Here is a 25,336-nt window from a genome sequence, read left to right on the forward strand (position 1 = left end):
TGTCCTTGCCTTCTTTCCTTTTCATAACAAAATGTCTCTCTTATCCAAAGTCACCATTCTCTCCACCTATGCCTTGGATCAATCCTATCCTGCCTTCTCAGAACCCTCACACACTCACTTACAAATCCCTTCTTTGGTATATGCGATAGCTCACTTGATTGAACTCTTCCACTTTCATATAAACATGCTTAAGCTTTTCCTATTTACAAAAAGGCAATAAACAAGAAACCCTCCTTAATTCCATTTTTCTCCCCAAGTATTGCCTTATCCCTTTAAACTTCTCCACAGAGTTGTCTTAACTTCCCACCCATTGCAAAACCTACCCCAGTAGGGTTTCCCCTTCTATGTCTCCACCAAAATATGCTTTTGCACAACTGCCATGCTTCTAACACTAAAAATGTTTTTGGCCTCTCTTATTTGACCCTGCAGTAACACCACACTGTGGAACACCACTGCCTTTGTTAATACTTTCCTTCCTTGGCTTCCATGACTCTACATTTTCCTGGTTTTCTCGTACCTCTTCTCAATCTCCTTTCTAGGTTTCCATCCTACACATCCATTACATATCTGAATTCCTAAAGTCTTGTCCTAGGTGATCTCCTCACTCTAATCTCCAGAGAAGGGAAAGGAACAGAGGACAACAGGAGGCCAAAAATGAAGGGTCAGAGAAGTGGGAGGAAACCTTAATACCAAAAGATAGGTGGGAAAGTGAGCTGAGAAAATTAGTAAAAGCAAGTTAAGGCACATGACACACAAGTCAAGTATAGAAGATTGATGAGGACCAGAAGAAACATAAATCAACATGCACCAGTACAAAGAGACAGATACTAAGAATGTCATGTGCGAGAGGCTCTCCTCCTGGTCATCCTTAATGCTGAATATACAGTCAAGAGATCCCAGAAAGACTATTCTCATGATCAAGGTAAAATAAAGGTCTGGTAGTTATGATTCCCAGTTACTATATATGACAGTTTTCTTTTAAATTTATTTTATCATGACAAGAGTACCTATGGACTATGTATTTTAGAGGAAATCAGAACAAAGTTCTTTGAGGAATCCTGTATTTTTACAACTTAGAAGAGGATGTGAAAACCATTTTTAAAGATGAGATAAACACAGAAAAACACTGAGGCAATTCAGCTGATAGTTACGTTCACATGTTTTAAACACAAGTATTTGAACATGCACCTACATATATATTTATTATGTATATATACTATGGAACTAGTATATCCTGTATATAATAAATCACACAAACAGGACATTTTGAAAGAATAAAATCCGGGTAAAATATTTTTAAATGGCTTGCTAATCATGATAGCTTCATACCACTATTCTCTAATGGTCCAAGATGTAATATACATTTAAGGCATAGTTCATCATTAATACAGAGGATGTCAATCAATTTCAAAGAGTCTTCTCAGTAATTCTGAAACTTTTAGGCCCAATTACTAGATTTAGTTAGAAAATCACTTATGTTAACCTCACAAGACTGATAAAGAGCCTATAAAATATCAATTCTGCCACTCTAATGCTGTTATGCTTACAAATTAGTATTATCTTTATCATAGCTGAAAATGAGATTTCAAATATTCAAATAATTTAGGGCTGGTGGAAAATCACGACTCCCATCAACTCCATACACCTGATAAAATGAAAAACAAAATGGAGCAGCAACAAAAACAGCTTTCTATAGAATACAGATCTCCTTGCTGGCTAATCCATCACTGACTGCATATTCAGGTTCCAGGAAATGACAAGTATCTATCCCTCTATGTAACACTAAAGAAGTCACCAAATATGGGAAGCCCCAAGGAGCCTTCTGTATTTTCCTAAACTGGGGAGGAGCCAAGTTATCAGCATCCAACCTTGATGACAAGACTTAAATGTACCCCTCTATGCTATTAATTGGAGTTGGGGATCACTTTTTATGGCCATTACACATGTGCCCTACATCCTACAACTTAGGGACTCTCCAGGCTGCTGAAACTGAGGGGCTTTTGTGCGTGGCCTCCATATGGGAATTCCCTAGGAACTGAGATTACAGGGTTTTGTGTCAGGGTCCTGGTAATGGTCTACCATGATCTTCAATTTTTGACAGTCATTTTAGTTAAAAACAGAGGCTACAATCCATAAGCCAACTTATCAAAGAACATGTAAATTGTATTACAATGTGTGTGTGTGCGCGCGCGCGCTAGGGGTGGAGTGGGGGTCACATTAGGGTCTGCGGTATAGAAATCCAATTACCTCCAGGGCAGCTGTGTACAGTTTGATTGGCTGTACAGCACAAGGGACTACTTAATTTAAAAGGGCAAATGGAGATTAATATGCATTTCACTTCCTATGCCATGTAGTCCTTGGTGCTACATATGTCAAGAGGACATGTATACCTAACTCATACAAAGTTACCTTTAGGACTTGCAGCAGCCCTCATTCCTCCTCCTCAGAATACTTTGTATGCCATATGTGAAATGTAGCCATTTTGACATGCTTTTTCATGTGACCATGACATTCTACTTATCAAGTACTTTAATGCTTAACTTAAAGTAATGTTTTCCCTCAACTCAATGAATTATGTTACCTCATAATGTGTGACACACATCCCATTCTGGAGACTACTGGTCTAGTATGTACTTGAAAATGCAGAAGTAAATTTGAGAAAGGGGTCAAGGTTATAGGAAGAAATGTAGGGCTCGTGCATCTAGGATGATAGTTTAACTTGGTGAGATCTCTAAGAAAAATTAGAAAGATAAAAATCTAGAGATCTAAGAATCAAATTACCCACATGTGAGTGTATTTAAAAGGTTCAATGCAATTTAAAAATGGTATTTTGACATCAACTTTCCACCAGGACAGGGTAACCAGTACCAAGACAAGTTTGCCTGCCATGAACAACTGTATGTAACTGGGAAGAATATACGAGGCAATTGGAAAACAGGCAATGAGGATTGTGATCCCTGGAAAGGGAAATTCAGGAGGTGAACCCCTAACATATCTTGATTCTCTGCCAGGGGACTATTTCCCAACCACAATGCAGGGAGCTAGAGCCTAAGCAGAACATAGCTTAAAAGGCCAGAGGAAAATTTGGGGCTTGAAAGAGATTAAACACTAGAGAGAAGAGAGCTGCAAAGAGTGAGGGTGCCAGTAGTCTCTCTAGGGTTTCTCAAAGTCCTTGGTGAAGGCTACCATGCATGTGCAAAGCAAGACTTTGGGACGCTTACCAGAGAACAGTAGCTAAGGGATTGAGAAAAACAAAGATACTAGAGGCCCAGCAGGAACAAAAAGAAAACAAATTTTTAAAAAGCAGACTTAAACTTGACCATACTAATAATTACTTAAAATGTAAATGGATTAAAGAATAAAAGCAAAATTTACAGGTTGGATAACAAAGCAAGACACAACTATTCACTATCTACAAGAGATCTACTTTAAACAGAAAGGTTAAAAGTAGAAGAATGGAAAAATATACCATTCAAACAGAGGTAAGAAAACTGGTGTAGTTGTATTAACCTAAGACAATGTAGACTTCATGAAAAAGTAGTACGAGAGATAAAGAACATTTCATGGTGTTAAAAAGGGCAGGCAATTAATCAATAAGATAAAGCTTCAAAATATCTGCAGCAAAAACTAACCAGGATTAAAGGAATAAGAAGGTCAACAATCATGAGATTTTAACATTCTTCTCTCTGTAACTGATAGAAGTAGACCCCCCCCCCCAAAAAAAGAAGAAAACCAAACCAAAACAAAGATTTTTACAACACTCTCAACCAACTTGACCTAACTGACATTTATAGAACACTACACCAAACAACTGTGGATAGAATTTAAATTCTTTTCAAATATACATAGAACATTCACCAAGATAAACAATATGTTAGAACATCAAATGTCTCAATAACTTCTAAAGAGATTTAAGTCTTACAGAGTATTTTTTTTCTTACTACAATGGAATAAACTATCCAGAAAATCCCCATATACCTTTAAATTAACACATTTCTAAGCAACCCATCAGTCACAGAAGAAATCACAGGAAAAATTTTAAAATATTTTAATAGAATGTTTTTTTTTTTTAAAGATTTTTTATTTATTTGATAGAGAGGGACACAGCGAGAGAGGGAACACAAGCAGGGGGAGTGGGAGAGGGGGAAGCAGGCTTCCCGCGGAGCAGGGAGCCCGACGCGGGGCTCGATCCCAGGACCCTGGGACCATGACCTGAGCCGAAGGCAGACGCTTAACGACTGAGCCACCCAGGCGCCCCTAGAATGTTAATAAAAACACAAAATTTGTTTGAGGTGGCCAACACATGCTTAGAGAGAAAATTATACCTTTAAACCAGAGACAAACTATAAATAAAATTAACAAAGCCAAAAGTTAGTAGATAAGCCCTTAAGAATAGCAAACAAGAAAAAAGAGCAAACACTACAAGTAGAAACAAAAGAGGTCTGGGACATTGTTCAGGCCTTGAAAACATTAAAAGGGAAAGGGAGTATGTAGAATATATGTTAAAAATGCACCAATTATATGAAACAGAAAATTTTCAACTTATCAAAATGGATTCATGAAGAAATATAAAATCTGAAAAGCCCTGTATCAAGTAAAGACACTGAATTCCTAATCAAAAACCTTCTCATAATGAAAACTCCAAACCCAGATGGATTAATTGAATTGTCAAATATTTAAAAAATTAATACTAACTTAAAAAAACCTCTTTCAGAAAATTAGAGATGGAACTCTTTACTCATTTTGAGGACAGTTATTATCTTGATGCCAAAATCAGATAAAGATACAAGAAAACTCTATCACCAATATTCCTCATGAACATAAAAAAGTCGCTAAAATATTAGCAAATCAAATCCACAAGTACACAAACAGGATAATACATGGTGACCAAGTAGAGTATATCCCAAGAATGCAAGATGCGTTTAACATCTGAAAATCAACATAATTCACAACATCAACAGAAAAAGAGAAAACCCAGATGATCATTTTAACAGATGCAGAAAATGCATTTGACAAAATTCATCATCCAACACAATTAAAATCCTCAGCACACTACGAATAGAAGAGATCTTCTTAATTGTGATAACGGGCATCTGTAAAAAGCTAATAGATCTAACATATTAATGGTGAACAACTAACGTTATCCTCCTAAGATCAGGCATAAGGCAAGGATGTCATCTCTCATTTAATAGTGAAATTAAACTTCTATTCAATACTGTACTGGAGGTCCTACCTAGTGCAGTAAGGGAAGAAAATGACAGAAATTAGGAATTGAAAGAAAGAAGTAAAACTACCTGTGAGCAACAGGATAGTCTACAAAGAAAATCTTAAGAGACAAAAAAACTATTAAGATTTAATCATTGAATTTAGCAAGATAATGTGATACAATCAATATACAAAAGTCAATTGTATTTTAGCTAGCAACAATTGGAAATGGTATTTTTTAAAAACACCAATATCATTAAACATTATCATAAAATATTTTGGAATAAACTTCACAAATATTGTGCAAGACTACTATGATAAAATAGTGCTGAGAGAAATTAAAGATCTAAATAGGAGATAAAACATGTTTATAGATAGGGATAGTCAATATTGTTAGATCATTCTCCCCAAAGTGGTATCTGGATTTAATGCAATTCTAATCAAAATCATAGCAGGCTTTTGTGTAGAAATTAACAAGTGGATTCTAAAATTTATGAAGAAATGTAAATTACTTCAAAGAGCAAAACAATTTTGAAAAAGAACAAAACTGTCCAATTGAAAATTTGCTTTAAAAGCTATAGCAATAGGGGCACCTGGGTGGCTCAGTCGGTTAAGCATCTGACTTTGGCTCAGGTCATGATCCCAGGGTCCTGGGATGGCGTCCCACATCAGGCTCCCTACCCAGCAGGGAGTCTGCTTGGGCTTCTCCCTCTCGCTCTGACTCTCCCCCTGCTCATGCTCCTGCATTCTCTGGCACTCTCACGTAAGTAAATAAAATCTTAAAAAAAAAAAAGAAGCTACAGCAATAAAAAAAAAAACAAAACAAAAAACCCCCAAACACTTATTACTACATGGATAGCTCAAAAGAACAGAAAAGTGTATAGCAACAGAATCATACACATATGTTCAACCGATTTTTTACAAAAACGCCAAAGTGATGTAATGGGAAAAGTACCCTTTTCAAATAAATGATACTTTAACATATGGTTAAAAACATGAATCTCAACCCTTATACCTAATACAAAAATTGCTCAAAATAGATGACACATCTAAATATAAAAACCAAAACTATAAAAATACTGAAAGTACAAAATCTTAGTAAACTTACGGTAGGCAAAGAATTGTTAAATAGAACACAAAAATTACTAAGTATAAAAGAAAAAAGGGGCACCTGGGTGGCTCAGTCGTCAAGCATCTGCCTTTGGCTCAGGTCATGATCCCAGCATCCTGGAATCGAGCCCCCGTATAGGGCTCCCTGCTCAGCAGCAAGCCTGCTTCTCCCTCTCCCACTCCCCTGCTTATGTTCCCTCTCTTGCTGTATCTCTATCAAATAAATAAATAAAAATCTTCTAAAAAATTAAGAAAAATAAAAGAAAAAAATTGACAAATCAGACTTAATCAAAATTTAAAACTTCAGCTCTTCAAAAGACACCATTAAGAAAATGAACAGGCAAGGTACAGGAGTAAATATGTGCATACACGTATTTAACAGAGGACCAGGATACAGAATGCATATAAAGAATATTTACTTTTCAGTAATGTAATCCATTACCTAATTTTAAAAATCTACAAAAGATAAACTGATATTTTACCAAAAAGCTGTAACAGCTAATAAGCACAGGAAAAGATGCTCATCATTATTCATCGGGGAAATGAAAATTAAAACCATGAGACTCCCCTTTGCACATACTAGAATGACTAAAATTAAATACTAACACCCAAATTGGCGAGGATGTGAACCAACTGGAACTCTCATACGTTGCTGGAGGGAATGCAAAACAGTACAACCAGTGTAAATACACATTTATGATGCAAACAAGAAATTCCAAGTATTTACCCAAGGAAATGAAAACATATCCACATAAAGACTTGTCTACAAATATTTATAACAGTTTTATTCATAATAGCCCCAAATTGAAAACAATAGTATAATTTCCATTAACAGGTGAATACTGTATACATAACTGTTTGTGTACACAACTGGTAGGCAATATGGATCAATCTTAAATACTATTAATTCTCTGACATTATATCTTGTACTCACAAGGTGATTTATACTTCTTACCAAGAACCCAAAGAAATCAGATCCCAGAATTGACAGTTACATCTTATAGACTGCCAGTTAGTATAGAAGTCTAAGAAAACTGATGGTTTCTTATTTTTTACTCTCCCTGGACAAATAATGTGACCCTTTTCCAGAGTATGCTCAGTATTCTTTTAAAAATAGCTTAGGGTTGGGGGATGGGGTAACTGGGTGATGGGCATTAAGGAGGGCACGTGATGTGATAAGCACTGGGAGTTATACGCAACAGATAAATTATTGAACACTACCTCTGAAACTACAGATGTACTATATGTTGGCTAATTCAATTTAAATAAAAAATTAAAGAGAAAAAAATAGAGTTTGCTACTCTTTTGCTGAACACTACAACAACACCACAAAATATTGCACAATGTTGTAACATTTGTCCAAGATCAGTTTGTCTTCTGACTTCGGGTACCTACAATGTACCTAAAGAAAATCTGTTTTCTAAGCTTTTCCTTCTTTTCTGGATATAACTGCACACTAAGAAAATGACAATCACATCCAAGGTAGTCATCCAACTTCAGCGTGTGGTCACTCATCCTCATTCCTTCCAACTGGCAGCCTTACAAAAGGATGGTTTTGACCCATGTTCTCAATGAGGTCTTGAGGTAATTGTGTCCGGGCATTTATAAATCATAATACATACCTTTTTGTTGTTATAAATTAGCTTTATTTCTTTTTCATAAAAAAATATTTTAGAAGGATTTATTTTCTATGAATTTCATTTAGGATAACATTTATTTAACAGATAGGATTTAGGATAAAAATTATTTAACAGAAAAATTAGGTCTGATAATGTTGAAAACTGTTATTCTATACCTTGAATTTTGGTCTTAATTTCCTAAGGAATCCTCTTATGATCAATTTTATTTTGGAATATAATACTGCTTGAACTAAAGAAACACTAGAACTTAATATACTCTAGAATTCTATAACTATGCCAAGTTGGGCTCTCTGGAGGGATAGGCCTAGAAATCTTTTTTTTTTTTTAAAGATTTTATTTAGGGGCACCTAGGTGGCTCAGTCAGTTAAGCATCTGCCTTTGGCTCAGGTCATGATCCCAGAGTCCTCGGATGGTGCCCTGCATGGCGGGGAGGAGCTCCTCTCTCGCTTGCTCGCTCTCGCTCTACCTCAAATAAATAAAATCTTAAAAACAAATTAAAAAATAAAGATTTTATTTATTTATTTGAGAGCGAGAGCACGCGCACACAAAAGCAGGGAGGGGTAGAGGAAGAAGCAGATGCAGGCTCACGACTGAGCAGGGAGCCCGCCCCATGGGGGCTAGGATCCCAGGATCCTGAGATCATGACCTGAGATGAAGGGAGACCCTTAACCAACCTAGCCACCCAGGTGCCCCTAGAAATCTAAATTTTTAATAAGTATACCAGTGACTCTAGTAGAGCTAAAATTTGAAAACCACTAACTAAATCTAAAAGGGAAGAGCATAACTGCAACATGGTTGTGGCCTCAACAAAACTTGTTTTGTTTGGCCTATAGAATGGGCCTGTGTGCATGTGTATTTTTTTATCCACTTGCCAATATCTAATACTAAGAAAGCTCTCACAAAAATCTGGGCTTCCGACTTCTCATTAAAAGAAATATATATATATATATATATATATCCTTCAATACTGGCCCTCCCCTCTTGCATGACAACCTGCTGGAGCTGAGTTTACTTCCCCTCCCATTCCCTCCCTCTCCCTTCCCTATTATTTTACCCCCAAGTTCATAGTTCTCTAACTCAGATATCTAGCTTAGCTCCTGTAGGTATTATAGTTTAACCCATGATGACTATACCCAAAAGTTCATTAGGAGAATGAAGTACAGATGATCAAATGAACCCTATGTATTTATGAAATGTACTGGATCAAGTTTTACTTCAGCTAGTATTTAAATAAGTTTGCAAGGAGAGAGGAAGGGAGAATATATCCAAGTCAATAAGACTCAGGATAGACAGTATTTTAATTTATTGAAAATAACCCTAACTCTTTTTTTGTACTGTATTTAAAGTATCATTTAGTAGAGACTTTGTCTTAGTATAAAAACAAAAAACATTACCTTCCAATTTAAATGCTTCCTTGGAACTCTTGCTGATACAAACACCAAGATAAAATACATTGAGAGACTAGAATTGCACAGAACATTTTGAGAAATCTGAAATTGAAAACTTGTCTCAGAGTTTAGTTTCAGAGCTTTTATTACCCATGTTCTCATTCATTCAGGTCTAAATGTCATGGCCAGGCACACGATAAATCTTAATTCTAGGATTACGCAAAATTCAGATCCTAATCGGCCACTAGCCTGCTTAACCAATTAAAACATAAATAAAAGAAACCTTAAAATGTGTCTAAAAATTAAGAACTAAGATTTAAGTTTCACCTGTACTAAATTTCCAACAGGTGGGTCACATCAGAGAAAACAGTGTAAAAGATCTGAGACTTCAGCCTACTTGCAAGCTAGCTCACCATGGTAGAAGATACAAAGACTCAGGGACGAGAGATAAGGGGCAGTTTATTAGTTACAATAACATAAGCCAAAGCATCAACATTTTTGCACTGGTTCCCAGAACCCCAGTTCCCACCAGGCAGGTGAAAAGGGCCGGCTGACACCTGTACAGGCAGTGGGTTGTGTTACACAAGAGGAAACCTAAGCTCAGAGAACCCCAATCTTTTGTCATGGGCAGTAAGCATGCCTGCCTTTTACTCCAGTAGAGACATTATACTGGACCATATGCACGCCTGCTCTTTGCTCTGATGGAAGACACTATCTCTATCTTCCAAGGCTGATCTTTATACAAACATCATTTAAAAACAGAAACAAAGGGCAGTCAGTACCTCCCTGGCACGACCTGCAGAAACTTAAGAGACCCATGGAAAACTGGCTCCCTCAACTAGATACTGTTTGTAACATATAATCAAATGAAGAGTCTAACGCTACTATTTATAGCATCAATTTCATATACCTCTTGACCTAGCCTCAATTATTTAATCAGCATTTTATCTCAAATCAACTAGACCCTCTAAAAGGAAGTATATATTAAAAATTAATTACCCCCCTTTTCCCAGTTACTTTCTATTTTTAAAAATGATGTGCTCCAATATTTGCACTAATTTAAAATCCTCAAGCATTCTACTAGAATAATTACTGTGCTTACTTTAACTAACTTTAAATGTTTCAAACCTGTTAACGTTAGCAATGGGAACTACCTGTCAAAAGTCTCATTATACAGTAACAAACACCACAAAGAGAACAGTAACTTCAACATTTCCAGCTGTCATTCACAAAATACAAGAAAAGCCTGCACCCCAAATCACTTTGTTCTATTTCTCTTTACCCTTTACCGTTTCAAAATAAATTCTTCGAAGGAGAAAAGACAACAAAATACCGTCTCTTTTGGTTCCTTTGTCCCTAGCAGAAGGGAGAAAAATCGGGAACTCGTTAAGGTAAAGAACCTGAAACATGCAAGATAGAAAATAGTCGGCATCTGATCTGTAATCAATCACCAAAGAAAGTCACCATCACTTCATCTTCATCCCTCCCTTCCCCCCCTCCAGCTCAAATAACGTGGTTATACACGAGATGATTAGGATCATATGGACCCGGACAAAGCTTTGGGGAGGCAGAGGGTAGCAGTGAACTAGACGCAGTCGGCCAAGAATCCGAGATACACACTGCAGCCCACTCCAACAGCGGTTTTCAAAAGTGCGGGTCGCACGGGCCACCCAACCCCGGAGGAGAACGCTGAGCAGCAGGAGGAGCAGCAGCGGCGCCGCCAAGTCCTCAGCGCCCGTGGAAGTTGCTCGCGGGGCGCGCGGCACGCCGCAGAGCGCGCGGGCCCTCCATGTCACCGCCGCCAACACAGACCCTCCTCCTCGCCCCTCCCCCGCCGCGCACCCCGGGCGGCGGCGACATGACAGCGGGTCGCGCCGCACAAGGGCGCTCGCCTCCCCGAGCCCCTCCCCGGGCTCCCCGGCGCCCACGGCCGGCTCTCACCTTGGGTGGCGAACGGCGAGGAGCCGCTGACCGGCGAGCCGGGGGCGGGGACGGGCGGCGGGGTCTCGGCCGAACCCAGCATGGGCGCGGGCAGCATGAGGTAGCGCTGGGGCGCGGGTAGGCAGCGCTGGCAGAAGGAGTGCAGGCAGGGCAGCAGCTTGGGCGCCCGGCTCTGGATGTTCTGGTGGCACACGGCGCAAGTGTCCAACAGGTTGAGCCGGGCCGCCTCGCCTCCGCGCTCCGAGTCGGGGCCCTGCCGACTCTCAGCCTCGTTCTCCCCGCTTGGCGCCGCCGAGGGCCCCCCGGCGGCCGCCGCCGAAGCCGCCGCGGCCGCCGTCGCCGCCTTCTCCACAGCCACCTCCATTGTCCTGCCCCCGCCGCCGCCGCCGCCGCCGCCGCCGGGAAAGGGGGAGCGCGATCTCCGCCTGCCGCCGCCCCCGACGACCTCCTCCTCCTCCTCCTCACAGGCCGCTTGGGTGACCCGCGGGAGAGGGAGGGAGGGAGGGCGGGCCGGGCCGAGGAAGCCTCCTCAGGCCCCGGGGATCCGCCTCCCGGGTGGCGCGGCCGGAAGAAGGGGATCTGTCAGCGGGAACCGTTCCTCGCACCGGGAAGGCTGCGCCCCGTCCGCTTCGCCAACCGCCGCGGCGCTCGTCGAATCCGCCCAGCCCGCCCTCGTCTCCCCGCCTTTCTCCCTGGGCCCCCGGCCCACCTCAGGCCCCGCCCCCACCCTCCCTCTCCCAGCAACTGAGGCGACGGCAAGGAACGCGCCGCCCAATAGCCGCAGCGCCTGGCCAGAGGGCGGGGCCTGCCCAAGCCCGCGAGGCTCCGACGGCCGCGGCGGGAGGCTGGGAGGTGGGAAGGCGCTTGCCCAGCCCCGCCTCCCACCGAACTCCTAGAGCCGCGGCTTCTGATTGGGCCTTTGTGTGTGTTTCGCCCCTCTGAAAAGATTAAGGGATTATTTGTTAATGACAGACGGACTACTTCGGTCCGCCTGTGTTAGCTCCTCCTATGGGGCGGAGCTCCACCGTGTGGGCTCAACGCGGTTAATTAAGTAACTGCTTCGAAAACTCCCGTTTTACTGCTGAAGACGGGGGTCCTGTAGGAAGAGTAAATATGGTGGGAGGGTCAAAGGATGACGAAGTAGAGACTGTGAAGAGCAAACAAGGGAAGAATTTTATAAATGGAGAAATGTTGTGTGAAAAGATATTGTGGCAGCGTGGATTTGCCACCTGAATTTACTCTTCTCCATGATGAATGACGGAACATGAAGAATAAGGGTGGAGGTTCTCTTGCAAAGTCGGAAATTTTTAAAGGATTTCCCCAGTGAAAAAGGTGATTAATTTTTAAAGTCAGTGAGTTGCTTTTCAAATAAAAATGTTTTTTTCTTCAAGAAACAAATATATAAAGATTGTTTGAAAATGTCTTTATTGCATAAATACGACATCAATTCGAGAAATAAAAATAAATCTCAGTACTGATGTCCAAGTAATTCCTTCAAAAAATTTTTCATCCTGCCCCCCAAAACACACAGACTTATATCAGAAGGTACTCACATTTTCACTCAAAAAATGGCCAAACTTTGGGGTGCCAAGTGGGCTCAGTAGAGCATGTGACTCTTGATCTTGGGGTTGTGAGTTCAAGCCCCATATTGAAAAAAAAAAAAAAGCCAAATTTTAAGGAGCTCGAAGTATAGAAACGGGGTGGGGGAAACAAAACTTTTGTACACACGTAAAAAAATTGTATGGAAATGCCATTTTTAGGTACAAATGAAGTAGTGCTGGATCACTGAGGAAAGAGGGATGGGGTCAGAAAAAGCCTTGTTAAAGTTGGAATGATACTGGAAGAAAAAATGGCCTGAGGGAGGGCAAACTCTAGGTAACCTGATCCTCCTTACCTTTTCCAAATTATTCCTCTCCTACTGGCCTCTTTCCCAAAACAGGTCCTAAATCCAATCACTGTAGGCCTCCAGGAGTGAAGTTCTCCTTCTTAAGGGCAGTCAAGGACTAGCTATTTGTTTTGTATAGGGGTAGTTTCTTAAACCTTAGTTTGCATAAGAATCACCTGGCAAGCTTACTTAAAAGCAGGTTCTTGGGCTCATCCCTCTATTCAATTTTAGAAGCATCTGGTGATTGTGATCTGAGTGGTCTAGGACCACCCTTAGAAAAACAGGGGCTATCTCAAATTTCTTAACCCACTTACCATCCCTCTATGAGTTCATCCCTCTCTCATCCTATACCCCTCAAGCTGAAGCTCCCTCTACTCTCATACTTTATGCACCAGCAAATTTAATGAATCCCTGCTTTGCCCATGCTGTTCCCTTTATTTTGGAATGCTTTTCCCTCAAAATTCAGATTTACCAATTGTCTCCCTAAACCACTCCAGATGAAGTTCATCACTCTTTCCCCAATATTCATTCTGTGCCCCATCTTTTTGTAGCTGCACCTTGCAAATCTTTATATCCTAGTAAAGCAAATTCTGCATTATAAATTAATGATTTAATATGCTAATAATTCATTACAGAAATGGTATACAGGATTCAAGCAGACTAAAGACAAGTGTCTTTTATTCCCTTTGATGATGGTGGTGGAGAAGGAAAAAATAAGGGGTAAATTGTGGAAGCTTGTTTTTGGAGAATTCCATGCAGCTTGATAACAACCCACTAGTTTAGTTTCTCACATCATCATGGATAATCAGTTTTAGGGAAAATTATCTTCCATATTCTTAGGCTTCTTGTCTCATGTAGTTAAAACAATCATGTGTTTTACTTTGCTCAAATATATATGGCTTCTGGTCCTTTTAATTCCAGAAAAGGAATTTATTGTTTTAAGTGTTTTTATCATTTGAATTTCTTATCTAGATACTGTCTTCCCAAGTGCATTGCAAAAATATTTCACAGGGATCCACACTATGATAGATGATTCTTCCTTAATTGTAGCTCTCATCTATCTCCCCCTCTTGTTCTGTAATGTCTCTGGCTCCCTACTTCATCCAAGGCTGTCCACAATTTCAGCCCTATCTGATCTCCCTGCCTGCTCATACTGTTTGCCCATATCCACTTTAAGCTCCAGCTTAATTGGATGGCTTGCCATTTTCTAAACTGTACCAACACCACCTCTACCATCCCTCTGAGAGAAGGGGTAATATTTGTCTCTGCTAGAAGAGAAGGGACTCTGCAAGGAGAGCAAGAGCATTTGAGGCTAGTGAGGATTTCTCATGCCCACCCCTTACATGGCAGGGATGAATAGAAATTCCAGATCTTCCAGGAAAGTTGAACAAAATCATTTTTGAGTAGAATTCTTCGAGGTTACAATACATGTCTAGGCAAGGAAGGTGTGAGCTAACCCCCTTAACCCAATCTTCTATAGCTATAGAGGAATAAGGAAAAGATTTCTGCACCTTCAGTAGTAGCTGAGAGGTTCGGATAACTTGCGACCTCATTGTTAGCACAAGATGCCTTGTGCGTGGACCAAAGACTGTCTCATTATTTCAGTGGTTTCCACAGAGGTGGCAGCAGTCAAGAACCCATGCAAGCAAGGCACGTTCTGTGTATGCCATCGTGAACCGATGTACTAGGATCCAGTGTCTCTCCCACGTATGCCATGGCCCTATTAAACCCTTAGATCTTCAAATTGGCCCTAGACAGAAAGGAGAATGAATATTGTATTGATGGATTTAAAACCCCAAATGATGACCAAAACCAAAATGGAAACAAAACCTAAAGTAACTGAGAATATGACTAGATTAAGTTTTCTGCCATCAGGATAAAGGGTTAACTCAGTGAGCTTGGGTTACTCAAACCCTACACATTCCAAAGAAAGAACTGGTCCTTGATGGGCTCTTGGGAGATTCCCTTTGAACCTTTATCCTACCTGATAAGGGGGTTGCTGTATGCCTGAGGCTTTGGCCTTATACTCTTATCAGTTTGATCATAGTTTATACTAACAATATGACTTATGCTCACACTGGTTTTTTATATACTTGAGGCTCTGGGCCACAGTGTGTTTGACCTCTGGAAGGCAGGAGACTGAGTAGCTAAGGTCAGTCACCTGGGTACTCCATGCCGGTGTGACTGACCCCCAGTTAAAATCCTGGGTACCAAGGCTTGGTGAATTTCCCTTGCTGGCAACACTTTACCCATGTCATTACACAAAGTTGCTAGGGAGTTAAGCCTGCTCGTGAGATTCCACTGGCAGAAGACACCTGGAAGCTCCCTCCTGGTTTCTCCTGGGCTTTGCCTATGTGCCTTTTTCCTTTACTAATTTTAATCTGTATCCTTTTGCCGTAATGATTGGTAACTGGGATATAGATGAATCTATTTTTCTGAATCTTATGAATCCTTCTAGCAAATCATTGAAACTGAGGGTGGTCTTGGGGACAGCCAACACAAGGGCATGTCATTTCCCCTACTAGATTGTAATTCCTTGGGCTAAGAACCATCTCTCCTCTTTTGTATTCCTTTAATATCTCACAAATCGCATGGAAGCAAAAAAAATCTAGATCTTGGTTCCTCCTGCTTTTTTCCTTTCACCCTTTGCTTCATTCCAAGTATTTGCCTCAATTATAGCTCCTTTGCTCAATGGTTTTGTTTGCTTGTTTGTTTTTTGCTTCTTGTGAGCCATTTGCTGAAGAGGAAGGTCCAGGAGAGATAATTGCAGTTATTTCCCTTTTCCCTAATTACCTCCCCTCTGTAGTCATTTTTTTCTTCTAGGTAAACATTGATTTTAGAACATGAAGTGTGGAGGAAAAGAAGTCACCAAAGGGCTGGGGAGTGACAGGAGAAGGGGTGTATTTCTTCCCTTGTCTGAAGGACAAGAGTAATGAAGTGACCTGTAAACTGAATATTGACTCATGAGGCTTTATGGACAGAGATGTTACAGACGGTTGGAGAAGTCAACTTACGTGCTGGGAGCAATACCTCTGCAGACCATTCTGGGAATATCTAAGGGCAGAGAGAAGCCTCACATTTTAATATTCTGCCAGTTCTGTGGAAGCACTTTTATTGGGTTTTATTATGAGATTAGGAATTGCAAAGGGGAAAAAGAAGAAAGAAGCAATGGAAAACTCACAGATCAAGCGCAAGTCAATCAGATGACCAAGAAAAAAAAAGAGGGTGAGAACAAGGAAGATAATAAGGGAAAAAATGAAAGAAAACAAATGGAATAAAAGGAAAAAGGAGTAACACTTGCAGATAACAAGAGAAGAAAAAGTGGAGTAGCTAGCAGCTGGAAGGAGAATGAGGAGATTCATGACCCTCTGTGGGGAAGGGGCAAATAGGTGAGAAATGAGTGGGTGGACCAAAGGGGGGTTTTGAAAGAACTCTGAAAATGATGACATAGTTTATTCCAAGAAATAACTTATAAAAAATTTATCCTAGCACAACCCAACATAAAACACAACCAGAGGGACGCGTCGGTGGCTCAGTTGTTAAGCATCTGCCTTCGGCTCAGATCATGATCCTGGGATCCTGGGATCGAGCCCTGCATCGGGCTCCCTGCTCAGCGGGGAATCTGTTTCTCCCTCTTCCGATCCCTATGCTCATGTTCCCTCTCTCGCTGTGTCTCTCTCTGTCAAATAAATAAATAAAATCTTTAAAAAACCACACACACAACCAGAGCAGAAGCCATTTCTACTTTCCAAGAAATATTTCACTTGATAGTAGAATTCCTGGTACACATTTGTACTTTTGAAAAGTATCATTCTTTTGAGGTTTTTTTTCCCTAACATTTACCCTATATGAAACAAATCTTCATTTGTTACATAACTTTTTGTTTGCTTTTATGATGGTGATATACATCAAGGATTACTTTTAGTTATGCCTGCTCTTCTGTTCTATAACTTGTTCTTAATTCAGCCCAAAGATGCCTGACATAGCCTCCCTAAACCCCACATATAGAATTTATTGCTCATGGGGAGCATGTTTTCAGAATCTATGTAAACATATTCTATATATACACACCGACACATATATAATTTGACATAACTGGGGTCATAATATACATGATTTTAGTAATTTTTTTAAATCAATGCTATGAACTGAATTGTGTCCTCCTTTAAATTCACATGTTGAACACCTAATCCCATATGTGAGTGTTTTTGGAGATAGGGTCCTTAGGAGTTAAGTAAGATTAAATGAGGTCATCAGAGTAGAGACCTAGTCCTACAGGATTGGTGTCCTTATAAGAATAGGAAGAGACCAGAGTGCATTCTCCACCCCGGCCCCCCAAGCACATGCAACAAGGAAAGGCCATGTGAAGACCTAGCAAGATGGCCATCTGCAAACCAGGAAGAGAGCTCTCATCAGAAACTGAATTGGCTAGAACCTTGATCTTAGACTTCCTAGCCTCCTGAATTGTGAGAAGTAAGTTTCTGTTTAAATCGATTTCTCCAGTCTGTAGTATTTTATTACAGCAGCTCAAGAAGTCTTAAAAATCCAACAATGCAGGTAGACATCTATAGATTTATGAAATCACTTTTAATGATTGCTTATGATTCCATTATAACAAAATTTATGTTTAAAAAACTATATTGACTGACATTTAAACCTGTATTAATTAAGTTATGGGCTAAACTGGTATGACAAGTCCAGCAGCTTGAACAATATCTAGTTTATTTTTCTTTGTATAATATGTCCCAGTGTGGGTCCACAGCTCTGCTTCTCAATCATTCAAGGCAACAGTTCCTTCTTGCTTGGTATTCTGTCATCTCTTAAAATCTTTGTTGTCTTTGTCAACACGGCCAGATTGGGCCCAGAGCGCTATGTTTTCACCTGAGAAGAGAGAGGAACTGGTGATTTCCATCAAGTAACACGAAAGTTGGGCGTTTGCTTCCACTCACACTATGTTGTCACAGGGCCACACGTAGCTTAAAGGTAAGCTGGGAAATGTCCTTTCCAGTAGAGTAGTCATATACATCCTAAAACTTGGCAGAAGTAGACATTTTATTAGTAAAGGGATAAGGGAAAATTGGATCGGGTAGATAGGGCAGAAATTAGTAATCTGACATATGATTATTTTCAGCATTTCACTTATCTCTGTGACCTTACCCTGAATTCCTAGAAGTGAAATTCTTAGAACAATGGTTGCACAATTAATACTTTTATATTTATTGCCACACTGCCCTTCAGGAATAATTTATACTACACTCCCACCAATGTTGTACGTGAATACCAATTTCCCTACCTCTTTGCCATTATTCTAGTTAATTTTTGCTAATCCGAACGTCTAAAAAAACATAACCCAGTAATTGATTTTATTTTCATTTCTTTGATTACTGCTGAGACAGAACCTATTTTCATATATATGGGGACATTTGTATCTTTTTCATTTGTGATTACCTGATCATGGCCCTTGGCCTATTTTTCCATTGGGTGCTCATCTTTTTTCTTATGGATTTGAAAGAGATTGTTGTTTTTCACACACCATGTCTTGCAAAAAAGACTTTCCCTCTGTGTCATCGGTCTTTTCATCTTGCAGGTTTCTTATACTGCTAGGAAAAATTGTTAACTTTTTATGTAGTTAAATTTACCGTTCTTTGGCTTTCTGGGCTTCGATTTTGTGGCATATTCAGAAATGCCTTCCATCCAAAGATTATACAAGTATTATCTTCTAAGATATATATTTTAATGGATAACACATTTGTATGGTATAAAAATAAAAATATAAAACTACATAGTGAAAAATCATCCTGCTACCCCAGCCTCTTCGATCTCATTAACCTCATGACCCTCCTCCTCCTCTGGAAAATCCACTGTAAACTCGTGAGAGCAGAAAAGGGAAAAACAAAACAAAACAAAGCAGTATTATTTTTAAAATAGTTTTGACCTCATAGACCTCCTGAGACGGCATCAGAAACCTTCAGGAGTTCCCAGACCACATTCGGAAAACCACTGAGCCAGCCCATTACTAGCAGGGAGAAGACTTCACGAAAGCTAGCTGAACAGATTCATTTATTAAATAATTACATACTTATTTAGTGATTTATAATTTTGACAGCCCTTTCCATGTGACTGTTTCATAGTACTATTTCTTTCTGGATTAAGCAATTATGGAAGTTTGGAATGAAGACTAATATACTCCCGCATATACCCCCACCCTGCTCTATCACGCCTCCTCCAGGTCACCATGGTAGCAGTTGGTTGTATATACTTCCCGACCCTTTTGCTGTACATGTGTGTTCATATATACGTGTGTATTGGGGGTTTCAGGTTTGTCAACCACCCCACACACAAACACACATGAATAAGATTGGGCTGTATAAATTGTTCTATAGCTTGCTGTTTTTATTTTACAGTCTGAAGATCATTTCACATTTTTACACATAAATGTACTTCATTCTTTTTAACAACCACATAATATAGTAACAGCTCTGTGACATGAACATTTGTTATTTGGGGGAGGAAGGAAAGGAAAAGCGAATTCATTCTTGTTTCCATATGGATGACCAGTGGTACCAACTACAATCATTAAATGGTTCATCTATCTCTTCCTAATTTGAAATGCTACCTGTAGCTGATACCAGATTTCCATATATGCATGGATCTGCTTCAGATACTATTTCATTGATTGATTTGTCTCTTCCCGAATACTACCTTGATTTCTATATCTTTATAATATGTATTGCAAAGAGTAAGTCCACCCTCCCTTTTATTTCTCTTTTCAAATTGTTCAAACTATTCTTACATGTTTACTACTCCATGTACATTTTTTTGTGCAAGGAAACAAAGTATCTTTATTACCTTCCATAATGTATTTAGAGTTTTGCTTCTCAGAAGCAATTTGAATAGGAATACAAATTTTTTTTTGGCACAATCATATATATTCTAGTCAGGATCGATAATGTAAACTTTGTAAACAGTCAGGGAAATACCACATCAATACCCACATACATTTTGTAATCAGTTTGTCAAGTTCTATAAAAAAATCTAATTGTGATTTTTAAAAATGAAATTAAGTATTTATGAACAGGAAATACATGGGTCTGATGCAAAAGTGAATGTGTGCACACTGGAAAGCAGTCAAAGCAGACAGCACGTAGATGCTAATGGGTAGTAGAGAATGAATTTATGATCCCTATGTTCTTAGTTTATGTCATGACCATTAATTCTGTCTTTGGTTTGTACCTCTATTTTTCTCTTATTTTTATTATAGTTAATGATACATATAATTGTCTCTCTCTCACAAGCGTGAACTTCCTGGGGACAGTATTTGTGTTCACTTCTCTTTGCAGCTTGGTGCCAAGAATACAGCCCAAAGTCTTGGGATATCATTAAGGAGAGAGAAAAAGTTGATTTTGATATGTAAGAAGACTGGGATCCGGCAGGAGTAGACACTGAAAACTGGGATCCAGCAGGAGTAGACACTGAAAACTGAAAAAAAATCATCACTTAAATATATAAACAAGCATCTGCCTCCTAGAAGGAGGGACTTGGTACACCTGGAGGCGAACCATCCCCGAGTTCCAGGTAAACCTAATTTTGCTTTAGTTGTGCAAAGGCAAAGTAAAGAGCTTTTTCGAATGGAGCTGTGGTCTTAGGAGCTAAAGTGTTCTTCATAATTCTATAACATGTGTCTTCATGCTGGAAAGAACTGTGTATCTGAATATTGTGTTTCCTTTAGATTCTCATTTAGAGAAATATTTGCTTCCTAGATTCCAATTGTCCCATGTAATTACTTCTGCATACTCCTGGGCCATATCTGTCATTATACTATTTATGCTATTAGTTGCCCACGGGAAATCAAAAAACCCTGAAGACTGCTGAAATAATATGCAAGCCTGGTCATCCCTTCATGGTGCAGGAGAAATTGTTCAAGAAACTATGCTGATCTTGGGGCTGTTTAACACCGACTGGACTGTTGATAGCACATGGTTTTATTCAAGACGGAATATCCTGGACACTGATTACATGACTGATACTGGGTTGCTGTATTCTTATATATCACAATACCTAGCATACTGAAAACACATGGAACATTTCTTGAATAGATTAAATAAACTATGTTTGGAGGGATGAAAAAGCAAGACCACATCTATGGCTAAGGATGGGGATTCCTCTAAAGATAATAGAATTTCTGGTCTTCTAGGAAGAATTCTATCCACGGAGAGGAAACAGGAATATAGGATATAGATGAAGGGAAGCTGAATTCTACTCTGAACTGCAAATAATTTAATGTCTACACTCCAGGCATTGATGTACTGGATCTGGCTTGTTGTGTTGTGCTGGTTCTCGGCTGGCAAAAACCGATTGCCAAGTTCTCAAGAATTTTGCAAGCTGGTTGTTAGACTATTAGTAGCTTAAAATTGGCCCTGGAAATCTATCAGATAGAAGCACATATTGAAATGGGCTTTTTCTAGCAGGTAGAAGCAAACACTGAAATGGGCTTCTCTCCCCCTCGAGAGCTAGCTGTTAAACATCTATAGACACATTACTGACTCCAGGTAAAAGAGATGGACTCAAACACATCCCTCATTTGCCTGGGACAGTCTCATTATACCTCCATTTTCCTGATGTAAGTATTAATAGCTCCCCTTTCACTGCTGAAAAGTGTCTAGTTTACACAATAAATATTTGGTTATTCTAGCTCAGGGTCACTCCTTTTACGGAGCAGTAAACTAGCCCTGCAGTCTGGCTTGTGGCCAGGCTCAGGGACTCCTAGTGTAACACCGCAGTTGGGACTTGGACCTACAGAGTTTGAGAAACACCAGATACAACTAACCTCTTGCTTAACATTTTTAATTCATTCCCCTAAACACTGGTGCTAATTAAAAATCCATTTTCAATAAAATGATATTCACTAATTTTAATGGGAAGAATTATGATGCCTTAAATCCCAGCCCAACATCCTATATAATTTTTGTGGAAAAATATAACAACTGAATAATTCAAATTTGTATAAGTAACAAACAACAGTTTGAAAATAAACAAACATGATTTGTATATAAAGTATAATGTAATGAAGGTTTATTGTACTTTCCAAAAGATGAATTAAGGACTTTGTGGTGGGTGGAGGAGAAGGAAGCAGGGGAATCTAAGGGACCTTCAGCCAGACCTTCAAGATCAGAGCGAGACACACTTGATAATAATTTTCACTTCTTTCAGACTACAATGAAAAGCAGCTTCTTTTGTAGACATGATCAATTTCCCTGAATATATGACTGATTCAGAATTTTTCTCTATCTTCTCATAATTTACAAAAATTCTATACACAATATGATGAACTCCCCTTAAAAACATTCAAAGTATTTTATTCTTTCTCCTTTTTTCCCTCCAGAAAGGTGGTTTTATTAAAGCATGGGGACAGGATCTGTGGGGATAAAGAGCTGCCTTCTTTCTCCCTTTTCATTCTGCTTCTCATACCCATCTTTTTTGAATGGCCAGGTTTCTCATTCTTCTCTTCTTTCTGTACCATTTCCTTTCCACCAATATTTGAACCTTTTGGAGGCTCATACTGCTTTGTACTCGTGACGCTCTTAAAAATGAAGTTATAATACAAAAAACCCTTTAGGACAAAATGAAGGCTAAACAGACAAGCACTTCAAAGCACACTGAAGAATCCCTCTCACTTAATGCACATAAAAAAACATACACAATACAAGTCAAACATAGCACACCATTCAGATCTGTTCCACATGATACTCTTTAACTAGAAATTGTTGTGTCAAGTGAATTAGTGAGTGAGTCTTTGTTTAAAACGATAATGTCGAGGGGCGCCTGGGTGGCTCAGTTGTTAAGCGTCTGCCTTCAGCTCAGGTCATGATCCCAGGGTCCTGGGATGAGCCTCACATCGAGCTCCCTGCTCCGCGGGGGGCCCGCTTCTCCCTCTCCCACTCCCCCGCTTGTGTTCCCTCTCTCGCTGTGTCTCTCTCTGTCAAATAAATAAATAAAATCTTAAAAAAAAAACAATAATGTCAAAATACTGCTGCTTATAGAATATTTGTTTAATGTTTTTGAGTGAAAATATGCTGTGCTGGAAAAATGACTTGTCAGAAAAGTGGCATTATGGCTATCGTGGTGAAAAGTTGTATACTGAATAGTCACTATGGGTCAACAATGATAAATACAAAAAATTTAGCCTGATGTGTTGAAATTCCATTCCAAAATCTTTAAGCATTTAAGTCTTATCAGATGTTTGAGCCAAGTTTTAGCTGTCACCATTGGGAACGGAAGGAAGTGTGCATGTCCACACTTGAAATGGAGCAACAGGATAGAAGGAGGGACAACTTAGAACACGAGGGAACTAGACATCCTCAAAGCTTTTAAAGAGAAGATGAACAGGTCCAATATAAAGGACTAAGAGTCAGATGGAATCAAACTTCTCAACAGCCACATGGAAAGCTAGAAGACAATGGGGAAAAAGCCTTTAGAACTGTAAGGAAAAAATATTACCAATCCTGAAATTGTTTCTAGATTATTCACTTGATTTTTAAAAAGATAACATCAGTCCACAGCTCTGTGATTATATGTATTCTTAATCCCTCACAAGCCTAAAAAGTAATCTCCTGGGAACACTGTCTCAGGCCTATTTTTAACAATGTAATCATTGTAAAGTGTTGCCTGTGACAGATTTTATAACAGGATGCCCTAGAAAGTGTGAGGTCTTCCTTGAGTAGCCCTGCCCCCCTCTCATACCTGCCTCTCAAGGAGAATTCATTCTCCTTTTCAGAACTCCAATGTCACTTATTTTGTATTATGATTAATTGTCTCCTCGTTAGATTGTAAGGGTCAGAAGCTCAGCTTAATCTCCTTACTACACCTGATGCCTAGCATAGGACTTTGAACATGATAGGTGTTCAATAGCTGTGAGTTGAATGCTCCTACACCTGGAGTCATTTTTTATCTTTGGAAATCTGTTGGAAAACTTTTCCATTATTTCAGACTTCCTCCCCAACACCACTCCTCCCTCAAAGTAAAAAGAGAAAAAGTTCTCTCAAAACCATGATTTCCTACAATTTGTTGCATAGGAAAAAAAAAATTAATGTTGAAATCCTGAGGTCCGATCACACTTCATCTCCTGATAATATTTTCCTTCTTTCATTTAAGTATCAATCGTTAAGAGAAATAACTATTTATTACACTCAGTTCATTAATCATTGCTCATAAATATTTGAATTGAATCACTCCAAATGAGATTTGGTAATAAAATACACAATTTGAAGTCTTGCTTTCTATCAGAATAGTCGATTTCAGAACTTTTTAGAGCTTCAAGTGTACTCTTTTTCTGAATTGTACAATGAATGAATCCAGTTTGACCCTCACACTGGTGAACATTCATTCCTTGGAACTGGAAAAGTATTTCCATTTAGCTTCTCTAGACCGCATGACCGGAAGGTACTATCTGCCATTTCTTTTTATAAAAGCATAATACTATAAAAGTATGAGTGTACTAGTGGGAGTATAAATCAGTTCAACTTGAAATATGTAGAAAAAAATCTTTTTTTTAAAGTTTTTATTTATTTATTCATTTACGTTATCTCTACACCCAGCGTGGGGCTCCAACACGTTACCCAAGATTCAGAGTCCCATGCTTTTCTGACTGAGCCAGCCAGGTGCCCCTATAGCAAAAATCTTAATTTCATGTATATATTTGACCCCCACTTTCTACTCTTAAGACTTTATTTTATGAAAAAGCATGCACAAATTTAAATAATTGCATATGTACAGGTTTAAAAAATCATAGCAGTAATTATAATAGTCAAATAAGAAGAAATAACCCATAAACCAGTACTAAGTTTGTGTAAAGAAATTGTGTTGTAACCACCTAATGAAATGCTATGTAGCCTTTAAATATTCTCTTTTCAATAGGTGAAAAACTAAGTTTCAAATGACAGAAAGAAAAAGAGGAAGAAGGAAAGAAGGAAAGAAGGAAAGACCTGGAAACCTATATACCAGAGGTCTATATTTCAGTGGTCTTTCCTGAGTGAGAGTGCAGGTGACTTTTATTTTCTTCTAGGTGTTTTTCTGCTTTTCCAAGATCTTAAACAATAATAGTTTTTTTTTTAATCTGACAACAGATTTTAATAAATGAAAGTTCAAAACAACCCAGAGCATACCATAAT

The 25,336-nt window shown here is 39.2% G+C and overlaps 1 protein-coding gene across 2 annotated transcripts in view; it reads right to left on the reverse strand.

Moving 5' to 3' along the window:
- TRIM24 (tripartite motif containing 24) overlaps nucleotides 1–11,960 on the reverse strand; it is a 113,697-nt gene extending 101,737 nt beyond the window's left edge. The window contains exon 1 of one of the 2 annotated variants that reach the window (XM_032401484.1): nucleotides 11,285–11,960. In XM_032401484.1, the coding sequence (XP_032257375.1) occupies nucleotides 11,285–11,648 (364 nt within the window). In that variant the 5' untranslated portion in view covers nucleotides 11,649–11,960. Of the gene's footprint in view, nucleotides 1–10,676; nucleotides 11,251–11,284 lie in introns of those variants that run through there. The other variant, XM_032401485.1, reaches the window with a different exon arrangement.
- Nucleotides 11,961–25,336: the final 13,376 nt, after the last annotated feature.

The sequence above is a fragment of the Phoca vitulina genome, unplaced genomic scaffold (assembly GCF_004348235.1).
Source record: "Phoca vitulina isolate PV1807 unplaced genomic scaffold, GSC_HSeal_1.0 scaffold4, whole genome shotgun sequence".
In the NCBI taxonomy this organism is placed as follows: Eukaryota; Metazoa; Chordata; class Mammalia; order Carnivora; family Phocidae; genus Phoca; species Phoca vitulina.